The sequence below is a fragment of the Epinephelus lanceolatus genome, chromosome 15, assembly GCF_041903045.1.
Source record: "Epinephelus lanceolatus isolate andai-2023 chromosome 15, ASM4190304v1, whole genome shotgun sequence".
Taxonomy (NCBI): domain Eukaryota; kingdom Metazoa; phylum Chordata; class Actinopteri; order Perciformes; family Serranidae; genus Epinephelus; species Epinephelus lanceolatus.
In genome coordinates this window covers 33,671,787-33,690,317 of record NC_135748.1, presented here as the reverse complement: position 1 = coordinate 33,690,317, position 18,531 = coordinate 33,671,787, and the positions used below count along the sequence as shown (strand labels likewise).

The 18,531-nt window shown below is 41.2% G+C and overlaps 1 protein-coding gene across 1 annotated transcript; it reads left to right on the top strand.

Moving 5' to 3' along the window:
- The first annotated feature begins 1,644 nt into the window (after nucleotides 1-1,644).
- akap12a (A kinase (PRKA) anchor protein 12a) lies at nucleotides 1,645-18,471 on the top strand. Its single transcript, XM_033643521.2, has 4 exons — nucleotides 1,645-1,994; nucleotides 6,834-6,933; nucleotides 7,101-16,073; nucleotides 16,957-18,471. The coding sequence occupies exons 1-3, from the start codon at nucleotides 1,887-1,889 to the stop codon at nucleotides 16,037-16,039; spliced, it is 9,147 nt and encodes a 3,048-aa protein (XP_033499412.2). The 5' UTR covers nucleotides 1,645-1,886; the 3' UTR covers nucleotides 16,040-16,073; nucleotides 16,957-18,471.
- Nucleotides 18,472-18,531: the final 60 nt, after the last annotated feature.

The window sequence follows — 18,531 nt, the reverse complement described above, 5'->3', positions numbered from 1 at the left end:
TGACTTATTCTCATGAGACTGACCAACGAATATCCGGCTACATCATCAGACAGCCACCAGTTTTCCGTGTCATGAGGTGACATGACAGACCACATAATGAAATTAGCCGGCTCATTTGTCAGACTAAATGTGAAGCTCCAACTTCACCCTTTAAAGCTCAAACTCAAGCTGTACAGTGACCTGGAGAGGTTTATGGATACACAATAATCTTTCTTTCTTGTTTCTTCATTATGCAGTTTGTGTCTGGACTTTTAATCACATAAACTGGAATTACTGGATGTAATTTTCCCAGTCAGGCAATAGTGCAGTCCATGTTAATGTAGCAGCCTACCCAATCGCGAGAAAAAGATGTTGGCATTGTACATTTCTGCAAACCATACATGTACAATGTGTGAATTACTGCAAATTTAAGGAAAAGATGGCAACAGCAATCAAAAGCGGTGCTGGTTTTTATAGAATCTAAACTTTTCTTAAAGGGTATTTGCATTACCTTCGCTACTTATTATGTAGCGAAAACATTAAAACTTTACATTTCAGCAATGCTGTTGTTAATGTCTGGTTAGGTTTAGGCACCAAACCCATTTGGTTATGTTTAGGAAAAGACCATGTGATGATTCAAACTACCCGGTTTTGGTGCCACTATCCTGGCTGGAAATGCAATGATGTCCCAGCAAAACAACAACTGCTTTACATGGCAATATTGCTGAAGGAAATGCAGCAATGTCTCAGTTTAAAAAAAAACTACTTTTTGTGGCACTATATAAGCAGACAACAAAAAAACATCCTGGTAAAAAACAATCACTGTTCCTGCCGTTATCTCGGCGGGAAATGCAGCGATGGCTCGGTAAATAACAATAGCTTTTCCTGGCACCATCTTGGCAGAAAATTCAGCAATGTCTTGGAAAAAACAACTGCTTTCGTGGTGCTATCTCTGCAGAAAACGCAGCACTGTCTCGGTGACAAGCAACCACTTTTCCAGGCACTATCTGGGCAGGAAAGGCAGCAATGTCTCCATAAAAAACAACAACTTTTCGTGATGCTATCTGGGCGGGAAACGCAGTAAAAGTGCACTTTTGGGGCACTACCCCTGGTGGATAAACCATGTCAGGTCACTAACAAAACACCCACATTTTATGGCAAAATAAAGCAATTATTTGCTCTTGTTCTCAAACATTAGTCTGAAATGACATGCCATCCACCAATCCCCTCTTCTTACCAATGACAAAGTCAGCTTATAAACTACTCAGAAAAGTTGATATGATGTGTGAAACATACAATGTGACATTCATGGTTTGCAGAAACATACAATACCAACATCTTCTTCTGGTGACTGGGCTGTAGCAGCACAACTGCTTAGAGTTTTCCTCATTTAATGGAAAATTATTAAGTCTCAAAATGAAACATATAGTTAAAAATAATAAGTGAGAGAGACTTGCAGTCTGTCCGTTTGCATCAACCTCAGCAACAACTCATCTGACGCAGCTGCAATAAAATGTCTTGATAAACCTTTAACATACTTAATATTTCACAGAGCTGAAGTTTGAAGCCTATCTGTGCACTAAGGTGAATGTGTTTGCGCAGGTCCGCGCTTGTTGCTTCAGTCATTTGAGGACTGCAGGCTTTTTTTTTTTTTTTTTTTTTTTTGATGCAGCGGGAGGCGTGCCGAGCCGGGCCGGGCCGGGCCGGACCAGGCTCGGCTCACAGGCTTCATGTGATCCTGCAGGGAGGTGTTTGGCTAAAAAGACTTTTTCATCATCCGAGCTGCAGCATTTGAGAGCTGACCGTGTCTCTCACGGAGCTACCGGATCGCTTGTGGCGGTGCACAGTTTGGGATATTTCCTTCACTTCAGGCTCATTCCGGACAGTGACGCGCTGCAGTCCAGATAATGGGAGACGCTCAGTCTGCGCAACGGGAGGGCAAAAAGGGTGCAGCTCCTGATGAGGAGAGCGGAAAAGTGGATGATGCTCAGACTGAGCAGAATGCTGAAGACGAGGTATCATCTTATTTCACACCGATTGTTGACACACTGCAGATAACTCCTGTGACGTAAACAGACAAACTTATCTATCATGATTTTTCCTTTTTACCTGCGCATTAAGGATTATCAGTAACTGCAGCAGCACATTATTTGCTACAAAAGCTTTTTATATTTCCGGTGGTTGTTGTGTGTCATAAAAATGCTGAGGCTGGATTTTGTTGTTGTCAGGACATTGCAGGAGCTGCTTGCCAACACATGCATTAACCCCAGGATAAGAAAAAAGTCCTTGTGCTATTAGAGTGAGTGGCACTGAGCACATCAAGCTCACTTTATCCAATTTATTCAAGTGCAAAATGAACCCACCATTACCAATTCTCTCTAGTAACACATACAAGTTGTTGAAAATGTTTCCACTTGCCTTTTTTCCCCTGGTCAATAGTTAAGATTTGTAAAAGCCCCCTTGGTTACTGACTTTTGCTGTGAGGCTAACATAGTTAGGAGCTGTTCATGCCCTTCTGAAGACTCTGTTTTCACCGTTTCACTGATGCTGCAATGGTTTACATTTACTGTAGATGAAAGGAAACAGTGTGGAGGAATAGTGACCTTTCATTCTTAGAGGAACCTGAGTAAAGCCCAAGGGAGAGATGGAATTTCCCCTTTGCTGCACTCAGCAGAAGGCAACATCGATTACTTGTGTACAACATGATCACTGGGTGATGCAGAGCAGGAAGTCAATTAGACTACACTGTATTGTGAGAGTGAAAATAGATATTAATGTCTTATGAGCCATAATCATAAGATTGGGTTGGTTTAATGGCACCTTTAACCTTTGTGGGAAATGCCATCATTAGGGTGGAATAAAGGGAGAAGCTGCACTGTTACAAGAAATCATTTCTTGAGGTTTCAAGTAAAAAGCAAACATTTTCCCCAATGCCACTCTGTTTTCTTATCAAGTTACCTTGTATTTGTGAGCTATTCTGTGTCACACCTATTGGCACTCTTGTTTGCAAAGCCATTTCAAGTCCCCAAGTTTGGTTGTATTTCCTGAAATTCAACAGTATCGTACTTTAAGTAAGATCCATTTAAGAGTAGTCAACCATTTTGTTTTGAGGTGACTGAAAACAAAGCGATACTTGTTCACAGCAGTTAACATAAGCTAGGTGCGTGCATGTAAAATTGTGAACTTTTGACTGGAAAATCAGCTCACAGCCATCCATAATCATATTATGGCTGTACAGTCATGCTTCAGGTTAGAGTGGATGTTTTGTCACTGTCTCTACAAGTAGAAAGGTAAAAACTGGCTCTTGGGTCAGTCTGAACATTTAACTTAGGCTACAGTGTAACTAATTAAAGAAATGTTGGCTTTAAAGGCTGCTGTAAGCCACAAAAAAACTATACCTAATTCATCACAAAAATGCCTTACTGCACTATGTGTATCATGATGTGGCAGAATGTAAAAATCTTTGGCTGGAAATTAATCTACTGTATCAATATCCAACAAAGTCTTGGTGGGTATTAGCAGGTGCCATATGACCTTAACAGCTATATAGTACAGTACAGTTATTTAATTATTGAGTTTCCCACACTGGTTCTTGTTCCCTTTCCCCTGCTCAGACTTTCCTGACTAATCTGGCTCACAGATTTGAGATTTGGACAATTAGGGTTGTTTAACTGTGAGACAACCATCACACCCGCACAACAGTGACTGACTGTGTTGTCTGTATACAAAATAGCACTTTGGAGCCCCAGTTAATCATAGCTTGAAATAGTTTGCTTCGTGGTAGCCTACAAACTCTGATGGATTTGTTTTATTTTTCTCCAGCTAAAAGCATGCAAGCAAACAGCTGCTGCTCCACATTTCTTTTAGCTGAAACCAGTGCTTGTTGAATTATTAATACGAACTAGGTATGTCAGTGGCTAACCATTAATTGGTTAATCAAAGAAAAGATTTTGGATCGTTTATACATGTCAGTCTATAGATTATTTTTTCTGTTCTTCAGTTTACTGCACTGTGCACCAATCCAGTCTGGTGGGAGCTAGCTAGAAGTGGTCTTTATTTGGTGATTACCACTGGTAATGCTGCACTGATCCAACTGCTTTGTTGCTTTAGTATTGTCACCCCAGTCAGTAAATGGCTAAATTTTGAGCCGCAGACTCCCTTTAGCATTGTTAACTAGGCCTTTATTATCACTGGCAGCACCATTAGCTGCTAACTGTTAGCAGTGCCAACACGGCTAATGGTGTTAACATTAAGGGTGTAAAGGGTATAAATCCAATCTTGATTAGGGTGACCATATTTTGATTTCCAAAAAAGAGGATACTCGGCCGGCCACGACATAGCCTACTTAAATGATACTCTCAGCTTACTCAAAGATGCCTTATCATTTTAATATATTTAAAATGTATATGTATGGATAGAAAATTCAGTTATATTACAAAATAATATCTCTCAAAGACAGAAATTCAGATAGGCCCCAATAGGGGACACATACACACACTAGAGTGTGGCCCGACGGTACCCGACGGGTAGGGCCGGGTTTGGTCAAAAATGTAGCTATAAATTGTATTCGGGCTCGGGTCGGATTCGGTCAGCTTACAGTGAAAATGTAGTGTAAAAATAAATAAAATCCTATTGTCTGTTATTTACGTGACAACACCTGAACATAACACACACAGACACACTTACAAATATTGGTAGTCGCGGGTTGCGTTTTTTTTTTGGGCTTGTTTCTAAAGCGTAGTTGCTTATTTGGGCTTGTTCCCAGCTCCATAATAAGTTGTCAAGCAGATATTTTCGATATGTTATTTAAACGTAGGATAGTTTGTCTTGCCTGTTCCCTCTGTCCCTCCCCTTTGCCCATACACACAGGAGACAGCAGAGTTTTTTCCCCACCCGCATCCTGCTTCTAATTGGCTCTGACTCTGATGGCAATGAGTACTAGCCAATCAGAGGCAGAGCAGGGTAATGTGTTTTTTTTCTGGTTAGGAAAACGTCAGTCCTGTAACTAAAAGAAAAAGTTAGAGTGCATAAAAAGCAATAATAAATAAAGAATTTGTGAATTCAGGATGATATTTATTTGTGTGTGCAAATTTTAATTACCAGAGGTTTACTGTGTATATAATGTACTTGGTACATCAGTCTATATTTGCTATCCCATCTGTTTTCTAATGTTAAATAATGTTAAAAGGTGGTTAAACTCCCTCTTGTAGTCATTGTCCTGAAGCTCAGGGGGGAGAAAAATAAATAAACTGTGTACCGTGGGTACAGTTTTGCAAAACTGCGCACAGTTTACTTATCTGTCCACATGGATGTAAATTGACAATCTGTACCCACAGTTTAAAATCCGTCCCCATGGATTGTAAAACCGTGCACACAGTTTATTTAATTTTCTCTCACCAGAACCTAGGGGGGCTCCGTAGAAAAAGTCGCTTGTTTTGGGCTTGTTTTCACAGGCCTGGTTGCTTATTTGTCTCGCGAGATCTGGCAACACTGTCTCTCCTCGCTGGAAGTCTCGGACCTCCAGCCGCCCGCCTCCGCCTTGATTAAACCCTGAAAATAAAATAAAAGAGGGAGACAGGTTTTTTCTATTTTATCTTATTTTGTTTTATTTCTCCCTCTCCTCTCGCTGGAAGCGTCAGACCTCCCGCCTCCTGCTCCCGTCTCAAACACGGAGGTCTCCCTCTCCGCTGAGCACGCCCAGCCTGTTAAATAGCCTGTAGCCTGTAACAACTGTGTGACACAAACTCAGTGCTTTGGTCATTAAATAATGTCGGGCTCGGTTCGGGTTCGGACAGAAATACGCAGCTCGTGCCACACTCTAACACACACACACAAACACACTGAAAACCGGACATTATCATCAGTTTATAAAAACCCCCCAGACGCCCCGGACGGGACGTGAAAAGTGGACATGTCCGGGCAAAAGAGGACGTTTGGTCAGCCTAATCTTGATGCTGAAACTATGATGAGAACCTTGTTGTTTGAAGACACAGAGCATTCTGCCTCGACATGACTTAATGAATGGTTAAATTCATGACATATTCACTCCACTTGGCGCTCTGCTTTTCCATCCCCTAACGCAGAGTGCCCAGACTGCGCTCTGTCACTCTTAGAGTGTGGTGATCTGGATAACCGAACAGAGCATTCCAACAGCGCTCCGAATTTACGAACTGTCCAGTTTGTGCCAGAGTGCGCTCCGGCACTCAGACAATGCTAGAGGGGTTTTCGGCTCAAATGGAGCTGCTTACTCCACAGGGCTACCTGGGAGGAGACGAGGTGGCTACCACTTTTCCACAGCAACACCATCCCGCCACAGAGTCAGTGTTATCAGTGGTAATAACCAAATAAACGGCACTGCTAGCTAGCTCCAACCTGACCCAGCTAGTGTGCAGTACAGAGCCACCAAGGCTAATGTTAGCTAACCAGTGGAGACCAGAGGTTGGGCAGCGGGCACTATGTTTTCACATGTTAAGGTGGCTAGCCTGCTGTCTGTCAGCAAAGACAACAGAAAATAAAAGGCAAGACATTAATAACACAAGACATTAAAATTTCAAAACCTCTAAACGGATAATGCTTTGAAATGCCATTCTAAAGCACACTGAGTCGATGGAACACCAGACTTAAAGAAGTGGCCCCTTGTATTTAAAGTCATTTTGCATTCTTAAAAATGTACCTGTTTATTACTGATTAATGGGGTGAAAGCAGAGTTAACCCAAATTGACATCCCTACTTGAAAAATGTTTGAAATTCACTTTCAAAAGATGGAAAATTGTTTGTCTAGCTTCCATACAATCTAACCTTTGCCACAAGAACAAAGGTGCATTGTTCGTTCTATGTTTTGTGCTTTGTTTCAGCCTCTCAAAAAACATGGGCAGATCTCTGAGATCAATGGAAAATCAGACGGCTCTGTAGCAGAAGTTAATGGTCACTGTGAGGATGAGATTGCTGCAGAGGGTGTGTACTCTTATTACTGTTACTGCTTACTGACAGACAATGTCAGCATAATTTCAACAGATACATCACGTGTTGGATTTCAGCTTATAGAGTTTCATCTCCATCATTAGTCTTTTATAGTTCTTGTTATTCAAGTGTTTTAATATGTCTTTTCTTTCCCTGTTTAGCTATCCCTCCACCAGATGAAGATTTTTTAGAAAGAGAAAAGCAAGTCAAAGATGAAGACACACCAGTAAATGTTGAAATTAATGAAAAGGAGTCACCTATTGGTGCTAATGAAGATGTCCCGAAGGAAATGATTGAAATAGATGCAAAGCAGAATGACATAAATGAAAGTTTTAGGAGATTTTTCAGTAACATTGGTTTGAAACTGACAGTAAAGAGGGGCTCAGGAGAAATAGCAACAGATGTGCCGGATGAGACCAACAAGGAAGAACCAAACAGACCAGAAGACGTCGAGAATATTTCAAAGGAAACCACAAGTGAGAGCGCTGAACAGAACACTGATGTTAACATTGCACAAGAGACATATGATAATGATTCAACAACATGTCCTACCCTCACAGATGTAACATCCGAAGATGTTCTAGAAACTGCAGAGGAGAAAACAAAGGAAACTAAAGAGGAAGTTGAATCAGATAATGTAGATAAAGCAATGACTTCACCTGTAGGAGAAGATGCACACCAGGATGCCACACCTCAAGAAGCGCCACATTCCACATCTCCATCTAGTCCTGAAGAAGAAGTGGTTATGTCTCCACTAAAAAGATTTTTTACAACTGGAATCTTTTCTGGACTACAGAAAAAAAAGAAGCCTACAGAAGTTGTGACAACTGACAAAGAACTCGCAGACATGGGGGAAAAGGAGGTCAAAGTGGCGAAAGAACAACCCGAACAAGACCAACAACAGGATAAGGGGGACATTAGTCTAGGTGTTGAGGCAGCTACAGTTGAGACGGCGCAAAAAGAAAATGACCTTGAAGTGGAGATCATGCCTGAGGCATCAGCTGAGACGATTAATGCATCTACTGTAGATCCATCAACCATTATTGTCACTGAACCTGAAATTCTGGATTCTCAAGAGAAGGACAAAGTACAAGCAAGTCCTCTAAAAAGGCTGCTGTCAGGGTCTAGTTTAAAGAAGCTATCCAAAAGGCAAAGAAGCAGGAGATCAAGTGATGCAAAGCTGTCCGACTCTGGTGAACATGTTTTAGATCAGTACCTATCATCTACTGAGTCACCTGAGAATCAGAAAGAAGAAACTTGTGCACAATCCTCTGCAGACGCAGCAGCAGAGGAGGATGGCGCATGGGCTTCCTTCAAAAAACTTATGACTCCGAAAAAGCGCATGAAGAGATCCTCCTTGACTAATGAAGAGACACAAATCCCAGGTTCAGTAGATGAACCAAAACCAAGTGAAGGAGGGCAAATATCAGATCACAGCACAGAAGAAGGCAAAAAACGTAAAGACTCATCGGTTTCATGGGAATCTGTTTTGTGTGGATCCGGAAGGAGAAGAAGCCGAAAAACATCAGACTCTGAGGAAGAAACACCTCAAACTGAAGCAAACAAGCAGGATGGCGGATCTAAAAATGGAGCAGAGTCGGCCTTAGAAAGTTCTAATGAGGCCGATGATATTATAGCTTATTCTCCTAAACAAGTAGGAAGTCCCTCAGACAGTGATGGGGGGTCAACATGGAAATCACTGAAAAAACTTGTCACCCCGAAAAGGAAAGTCAAGGATGAAGATGAAAGCAAAGACCACGTACAATCTGATAGTGAAGTTCCTCATGATGAGTCCTCCTTTTCAATAAAGAAACTCCTACCAGGACGAAAAAAATGGAAGTCTGCTGAAAAGCAAGACCAAGTATCTTCAGATGAAGCTGATAAGGATGTAGCCTCTGGTGATGAGGACTCTGAGACACCAGCTGTGGTTCCATTGTCTGAGTTTGATACAGTTGAGATGGAGGTTCACATACAAACACAGGCAGACGTAGAAAGTCACATACCCACGGAAGCAGCCTATGAACTCCAGCAAGACCTTCTTGATCAGATAGCTAAACCAGTCCTACCTTGTGACACTCTGCAAACTGAAGCAAAGGAAGTCCAAGACAACAATGATGCTTTAGAAAATCAGGCATCTAAAACCCCTTCTACAAAGGAAGAACCTGATGATCTTACAGAATCAATTAGTAAACCACAACTCAGTGACATTCCAGAGGAGGCCACTCCTGCTTCAGCCACTGAGGAGGCAGCTAGAGATGACACTATAGCAGAGGACCTCATAGAGATCACATCTGAGGTCTTCACTGCACCAGAGCCTTTAGACATTACCCAGGCAGATGAAACTGAGATGATCTCTGCAGTTTCCCAGTTATCTTCAGAGTCTTCAAAAACATCTGGCAACACAACACCAGTCCCAGCAGAATACGACTTCTTGGACACAGAAGTGCTTCTGAATCAGGTTGTTGATAACATCTCTGTAAGGCCAAAAGCAGTTCCAGTTTGTTCAGATGAGCAAAGATCTGAAAGAATAGTTGTTTCTGTTTCGCATCAAATACTTGAAACATTTGTTTCACAAGAAGAGCCAACAATCCAAGAAACACAAAGAGGACTGGATGCAACTACCATTAACACAGTTTTAAATGTTCAAGAAGTCATTGCAATTGATGAACTTGCAGCTACCACCCAAACAGACAGCATATCTGAAGTCATTGACTCAATTTCCACAGAGATTGCATCTGAAGTTCTTACTGAGGACTTTGACACTGCTGAAATTGCTATAGATGAAATACATGAGGTCAATGTTACACATCAAGAAGACAGCTTAAAAGAATTAGAAAGTATTGATGAGTACCATCATGTGGTTGAATGTCTATCTGAGGTAAATACAGCTGTGTCTACAGATATATTACCTGAAGGTGATGAAACTTTCCCAGATAATGGTTCTTTAGTTGGGACACATCAAGCTGAAACAGAGCCCCCAAAAATTGATTGTCAAGAAGCAGATTCAGCTGCAACAGTAGCAGATGAAACTAAGGATGGGGCAAAAGGGCAGGAAGTCCCAACTCTGACAGAAAAGGAAGATCAAATCATGCACAAAATCACAGAACAAATTCAGATTGAGAATAAAGACCAACCACCAGTAGTGAAAGCGTTGCAGGAATTAGCAGCTGTACAAGCTGCTCCATTAGATTCAGAGGAAAGTCGTGTTCAATCGCTTGAAAAGGACATTATATCAGAAAACATACCAGCAGCCGAAACAGTTGCATATGAACTCAAAGAGGAAATGGTGCTTACTGAAGTCAATGTTGGACATGAAAAGAGAGATGAAATGGAAACAGATGCTTCCAAAACTGTACGAGTTCAAGAACCAGAGGTATTACAAGCAGTACAAACAGCCACTTTAGATTCAGAGGAGGGCAGTGTTCAATCACCAGAAGAGGGAATAAAATCAGAAAATATTTCAGTAGTCGAAACAGTTACAGAGGAACCTCAAGAGGAAACAATACTTCACACTGAAGTCAAACTTGAGCCAACTGATGCATCCAAACCTGAACATGCTCAAGAACCAGAAGTGCTACAAGCTGTACAAGCTGCCACATTTGATTCAGAGGGTGGCAGTGTTCAATTGCTTGAAAAGGACGTAATATCAGAGGACAGGCCAGTCATTGAAACATTTTCATATAAACTCAAAGAGGAAACAGTGCTATCTAAAGTTAGTGTTAAGCCTGAAAAGGAAGATGCACTAGAGACAGATGCTGCCAAACCTGAACATGTTCAAGCATCAGAAGCTGTGCAAGCCTCCACATTAGATTCAGAGGAGGTTTGTGCTCAATCACCAAAAGAGGAAGTAAAATCAGAAGACAATGCACCAGCAGAAACAGTTACAGATGAAGCAAAACAAACAGCAGATAGTCTCACTGAAGTCACTGTGGAGCCAGAAAGTGAAGAGCTACCAGTGGATGCTGTCAAAACGGTTCAAGATCCAGAAGTATCAGAGTCTGTTCAACCACCCTCAGATTCAGAGGAGAGCAGTGTTCGATCACTTGAAAAGGACGTAATATCAGTGGACATACCAGTAGCCGAAACAGTTACATATAAATTCAAAGAGAAAACAGTGCTAGCTGGAGTCAATGTTGAGCCTGAAAAGGAAGATGAACGAGAAAATGATATTGCCAAACCTGAACATGTTCAACTACCAGAAGCATCAGAACCTCTGCAAGCCTCCACAGTGGATTTGGAGGAGAGTAGTGTTCAAACACCAGAAGGAGAAGTAAAATCAAAGGACATTCCAACAACAGAAACAGTTACAGATGAACCCAAACAGACAGCAGAGAATCTCAGTGATGTCACTGTGGAGCCACAAAATAAAGAGCTATCAGTGAAGGCTATTGAAACAGTTCAAGAACCAGAAGCACCAGAGTCTGTTCAAGCATCCACAGATTCAGAGGAGGGCAGTGTTCAATCACTTCAAAAGGACATAATATCAGTGAATGTACCAACAGCTGAAACAGATGCATATAAACTCAAAGAGGAAACTGTGCGAACTGAAGTTGAGCCAGAAAAGGAAGATGAACTAGAAAGAGATACTGCCAAACCAGAACTACCAGAAGCATCAGAACCTCTGCAAGCCTCCACATTGGATTCGGAGGAGAGTAGTGTTCAAACACCAGAAGGAGAAGTAAAATCAAAGGACATTCCAACAACAGAAACAGTTACAGATGAACCCAAACAGACAGCAGAGAATCTCAGTGATGTCACTGTGGAGCCACAAAATAAAGAGCTATCAGTGAAGGCTATTGAAACAGTTCAAGAACCAGAAGCACCAGAGTCTGTTCAAGCATCCACAGATTCAGAGGAGGGCAGTGTTCAATCACTTCAAAAGGACATAATATCAGTGAATGTACCAACAGCTGAAACAGATACATATAAACTCAAAGAGGAAACTGTGCAAACTGAAGTCAATGTTGAGCCAGAAAAGGAAGATGAACTAGAAAGAGATACTGCCAAACCAGAACTACCAGAAGCATCAGAACCTCTGCAAGCCTCCTCATTAGATTCAGAGGAGGGTAGTGGTCAATCACCAGAAGAAGTAAAATCTGAGGACATTTCACCATCAGAAACACTTAAATATGAACTCAAAAAGGACATTGTGTCACTAACTGAAGTCTACGTTGAGTCAGAAAAGGAAGCTGAACTAGAGACAGATGCAGCCAAACCTGAGCAAGTTGAAGTACCAGAGGCACCAGAAGCTGCGCAAGCCTCCACATTGGATTCAGAGCAGGGCAGTATTCAATCACCAGAACAGAAAGCAAAATCAGAAGATATTCCACGAGCAGCACCAGTTACAGATGAAGCCAAACAGACAGCAGAACATCTCACTGAAATCACACTTAAGCCAGAAAACAAAGAACTACCAGTGAATGCTGTCAAAACTGTTCAAGAACAAGAGGTATCAGAGGCTATTCATGCAACCACAGATTCAGAGGGGAACAATGTTCAGCTACAACCACAGGTCATATCAGAGGACGTACCAGAAGCAAAAACCACAGATGAAAATGAACTCAAAAAGGAAACAATTCTTCTCACCATAGTCAATCGTGAGCCGCTGGATGCTGACAAAACCAAACATGTTCAAGTAACCGAAGCATCAGAAGCTGTGACAGCCTCTATATTGGGTTCAGAGGATGGCAGTGTTCAATCACCAGAGGAAAAAGTAAAATTTGAGGATATTTCAAAAGTAGAAACAATCACAAATGAATCCAAAGAGGACAAAATGCCTTTCACTGAAGCCAATCTTGAACCAGTGGATGCTGACAAATCTGAACAAGTTCATGTACCAGAAGCATGGAGAGCTGTGCAGGCCTCCACATTAGATTCCAAGGAGAGCAGTGTTCAATCACCAGAAGAGGAAGCAGAACCAATTACAGATGAACCCAAACAGACAGAGAAGCATCTCACTGAAGGTACTGTTGATCCAGAAGACAAAGAACTACTAGTAAATGCTGTCAAAACCCCTCAAGAACCAGAGGCATTAGAGTCTGTTCAAGCACCCAAAGATTCAGAGGAGGACAGTGTTCAACCATTTGAAAAGGATGTCATATTAGAGGATGCTCCAGAAGCAAAACCAGTTAGAGATGAACCTAAAAAGGAAGCAATGCCTCTAGCTGAATTCAAACTTGAGGTAGTAGATGCTTCCAAAACTGATCAAGCTCAAGAACCAGAAGTATTACAAACTATACAAGCAGCCACATTAGATTCAGTGGAGGGTGGTGTTCGATTGCTTGAAGAGGAAGTATTTTCAGAGGATATTTTAGTAGTGGAAACAGTTACAGAGGAGCCCAAACAGGAAACTGAAGTGATGACTGAGCTAGAAGAAAAACTACCGGTGGAAGCCACCAAAATGGAACATATTCAAGAACCTGAGGTATTACAAACTATACAAGCAGTGACATTAGATTCAGAGGTGGGAAACCTTCTACCACTTGAGCAGCATGTAATATCAAGGCATATTCTAGCAGTGGAAAAAGTTACAGAGGAGCCCAAACAGGAAAATGAAGTGAGGATTGAGCCAGAAGAAAAACTACTGGTGGAAGCCTCTGAAACAGAACATGTTCAAGAACCAGAGGCATTACAAGCTGTACAAGCAGTGACATTAGCATCAGAGGTGGGTAGCCTACTACCACTTGAAAAGGAAGTAACATTAGAAGATATCCCAGCAGTAGAATCAGTTACAGATGAACCCAAGCAGGAAATGGTGCCCCTCACTGAGGTCAAACTTGAGGCAGTGGATACTTCCAAAACTGAAAATGTTCAAGAACCAGAAGTGTTACAAGCTGTAGAAGCACCAACATCAGATTCGAAGGCAGGTAGCCTTCTATCACTTGAAAAGGAAGTAATATCAGAGGAAATTCCAGCAGTGGAAACAGCTACAGATGAGCCTAGACAGGAAACTGAACTGAGGGTTGAGCCAGAAGAAAAACTACAAACTGCAGCTGCCAAAACTGAACATGTTCAAGAACCAGAATCATTGTCATCTGACAACGCAACTGAAACCAAAACTGAGGAAGGGGCATCAATGTATGGGCACGCAGTCACAGAAAATGTTGAAGGAGGTGAAGCTCAGGAACTTGGGAAGCAAATATTGTCAGACTTTCCCAACCCAGATGCAGACAATATCATTGCTTCAGTTACAGATGACATCAAACATGACAGCATACCTAAAGTCATAGATGAGTTACAAGCATTAACAGCAGTTTGTGTATCAGTTAATGAGGATGTAGGTCATGTTCATGTTCTAGAAAAGACTGAAATTACTAAAGAAACCCCAACACCTTGTGAAGACAATGCTGCAGTTACAAATGAATCCAAACACGAAGTACATCTCAGTGCAGTGCAAGTCACTGAGACTACTGTAGATGAGCATGCTGTTGTGGCACTAACAGTCCCATGTAATTTCAAAGATGTCTCAGCTGCAATACCTGATGTTCTGATAGAAGAAACAGCAGCCATTACTGAACCCTTGATAGACACAGTGACAAGTGAGCTAGTGTTCAAAGAGGGAGTCGAGGCCACCACACCATTAGTGAAAGATGCTGTGGCTGAGACAGCAGAGGAAAGCAGTGTGGTTGTGATAATGCATGTGCCATCAGTGGAGTTTGAGGACAATCATACAAATGGAGTGAAGGTGGTCGATGCTGATATAAAATCAGCTGAGACAATTGTGGACACAGTGCTAGAGGCAGGGGTAACTGAGGACAAAGAAGTCATAGATGTTTGTCATGTTATGGTTACAAAGGTAGACAATCTCTCCGCAACTCCCAAGCTTGAAAAGGAATTAACGAATGAGGAAAACAAGGTGACCATTCAAGAAGTTATTCAACATGTAATGGAGCACTTACCAGGGACAGTGCCAGAATCAGTGGTTGTCAACTTGGAAAAAAAAAGTATAACACAGAGTGAGATGGTTGAAAGTGAATCAAATGACATGGAGGACCAAAAAGTGATGGAGGATAGTACGGTAACATTCAGGGAAAGACGAGATGAAGACCTTGCTGTCATCAGTAACGACTCTGGACAGAAAGTGTCTGAAGATATCATGCAAACACCAGGAGGTTTAGAAGTCTTTATCCATGATCACAAAGACAATTCTGAGGAAACTAAAGCGGAATGGGAAAAATCAGAAGCAGGTGTCACAGCAGAAGAGGTCAGGTCGTCCTCAGAGGAGTTACATGTGAAAGAAATGAATGAAGAAGCACAAATTACACAAATAGACCCCAGTCTGAATGTAACACCTAGCGACACTGGATTAGCAGTCCCCCAAAACACTGGAATTATCTCATCAATAAGTAATGTTGAGTCCCCTTCAAGTCAAGTAATGTCACCAACGTCCTTGCCATCTACAACAGAGGGAAAAGGACCCGAGAAAAAAATAGAAGTGTCGGAGTTCACAGTTCAGGCAGTAGAACCCGTAAACCCAACACGAGTTAAGAGCCAGGAACAGACAGAGCTAACTGAGATCACTCTTCAGACAACAGAAATCACAGAACCAGCCACAAACTTGGATTCAATGGAAAGAAACGTGATCACGACTCAACATGTACTGCTGGATATTGAAGTGACTGAAACAGTAGAACTAGTTGAACATATCAAATCAACAGAGAGAGTAACCTCCAGGGTTCAGGTAACAGAAACAATACAATCACTGCAGCAAACAGAGCAACGAGAGGTGTTTCTGAGTCAGCAAGTACTCTCTGAAGTTGGTGATGTAGGGACAAGAGCAGAAGAGCCTGTAACACAAAAAGAGGAGGAAAATGACCAGGATGAGTGGATGGATGCAGAGGAAGACATTTACACTCAAGAGGAAACAGAGGTGTCCCTTCATAGGGTGGAGGAATCTCCTGAACTTCGGACGGAGAGAGATCAAGAGGGATTTGAACAGAAGTTTGAAATGGCTCCTAGTTCCAAGACTGAGGAAAAAGGAAGTCAACAGGAAATGTACAAAATAGCAGAAACATGTGAAATTGATAGTGAAGGTGAAGATTTTGCTGTTGCACTCGAGCATCCTGAAGCTGAAACTGCAAGCATTACTACAATGGAGTAGGATTAAGCTCACTCAACTTCAGTGTCAGTAACCGGTGAGCCTCTCACTTTACTCTTGTTTTAGTGTCCTTTTTGTGAGATTTGGACCACTGAAGCTGGGGTAGGCAGTTTTTGTTTGAGACATTGGGACAATGTCCCATAATAACCTTTAGGCATATTCTAATTTAGGTGGTCTTCTTTACATAGACTTCTGCACCTTCTCTTGGCTCTGTTGTCAGGCTTCAGAAAATCTATGCCATGACAGGAGACTTTGGCCAATCAAACATCATTTCAGAAAGAGGGCGGAGAATCCTACAAAGAAAGTTGCTTTTCAGGCATTGGCAACAACCGCCTATTTTGCAAAGAAGCCCAAAAAAGGAAGAGAATCTAAATAAGAGTCTGACAATAAATGCAATACAGCACGTGTCAATATTGGCAAACGATTCAGAGATGGAGAGAACATGCTGCCACTGGTTTAGTTTTCTGCTAACAGTAGCCAAAGGCTCACAACTGCAGCTAATTCAAATTAATGTCTGTGTAGCTAATGAGAGCTAGAGCCTCGAATCAGAGTGTGTTTCCCTCCTCACTCCTCCCCAGTACAGACCACCTCCCCTGGAGGACAGCTGGCAGCAAGTCTGGAGTTGTCTCATTTGTGGCTTGATAAACACAGAGAGAGCTCTACAGTGAAATAAGATTAAATAAATCAAAGTATGGGTTACTGTATGAAGCGTGCGCATGTGCCCGTCATCTGGTGGAAGGGTCTTACGACGAGAGAGTAGAGCTGCAGAGGAGGGTGTATTTTCAAATTCTGCCTTTTTCCCCCTTTCCAAGGAAACTGCATACCCCAGCTTTAATAAAAAAAAACACTAAAATAATGCAACCCATTCATTGGAATATCCAAATGAATTAATATCATGCTTCACTTTTCATTCTTTCAAGGCTGAACAATCCAAAAGGAAGCCATCAACGTTTGTAAGAAGTTTTCAAAAAGCCATTAAAGAGTAGCACTGACAGTGCCAGAAGAACACTACAGGACACAGCATTTTGCTGCTTTCATTTGACATTATGTTCAGCCACAAATGTACCAATAATTGCTGGTTAATTGATTTGTGAGATTATTTTACTATCATCAAGCATGTGATAAATGAGAGAGATGTGGCAACAGAAGTGCTAATCGACTCAGGGGGTATGCAGTGTGATTCAAGAGGTTTGAAAGTAAACTATTATACATCCATTATGCAATGGCCTCTTTCCATAACTCTAATGAGTTGTTTGCTTTAGTGCAGTTTATTATTTCTCGTCATGTCAGGTCATTTTAATCATAAATGAAATGTTTTTGCAAAGATCTATCTTGATGTGTTTTTGAAATGAATGTATATGTCTTAAACAGTAGTTCTCAACCTTTATCATGTCAAGAACCTTTTATTCACATTAGGTCATCAACACCCCCCATCCCCAATCCCCATGTGATAAGATTTTGCTTCAGGGACTTCCATCTGAAAAAAATTAGTTGTCAGATGTGATTAGGACCAGAATTATCTACTTGTCAAATACAGTTGAGGAGATAACTGCAGAGGAAGTGAAAACTATGATCAGAATAGTCACTCTGACTCTTACTTACATTGGGATCACTTGTATAGTGATATAAAAAGTGAAAATCGACTATTCCCCATTTTTCTGGGGACCCCTGGGAGGCCCCAGACGCCTGGTTGAGAACCACTGGTCTAAAAGAATAAGACTACTAAGAATAAGTTTGTGCTTCAAATTAATCTGTGTATTATTCAATAATGTTTGTGACCCAGGCAGAGGACAAACATTCATTTCTCTTGACACAAAAGGATACTTCTGCTATATTAGTATATGCAGATATTTCACAGCCTTCGCTATTTATCATCTGTGTTCATAAAGTTCTTCGTTATTCAGTTTTGTTTTATCAAATATGTGTTCTATGGGATCTATGCAGGTAAAAACGGTAGGTAGACTTGAGTGTTAGTATTGCTGTATATTATTTTGTACATAATTTAAATGCTTATACGGGCAGAAATGTGCTTATTTTGAATCTGCCAAGATTTCTACTGTGACAGGTTTTAAGCTGAGAGCATGATGAGAGCATGGCACATCATATTTTATTTTAAAGTAAGAATTTACACAATATATTTGATTTGAAGTTAATCTTCACATACATATTCATCATTAATATAACTGTAATCAGCACAGCCTTAAACAATGGCAGCTTTATTTGTCCTGTTTTATTTCCCAGCTGTTTGTGGATGATGACAGGTTGTTGTCAACTGTTTGTCCTATTTTTTTCCAACATATACTGACTTTTATGGAAAATTCTTGCTGATCTGTGATGTTAACTAATAACAAAATGCTTATGCTTTATAAATTTACATATATATTTACCATTGTTGTATTAATAAAATATTTCATTTGAATAAATCCATACCTGGAGATTTCTGGAAAGTTTCTCTTGTATATTGCAAATTCTGGCGATCACAGGTCAGCTTTACT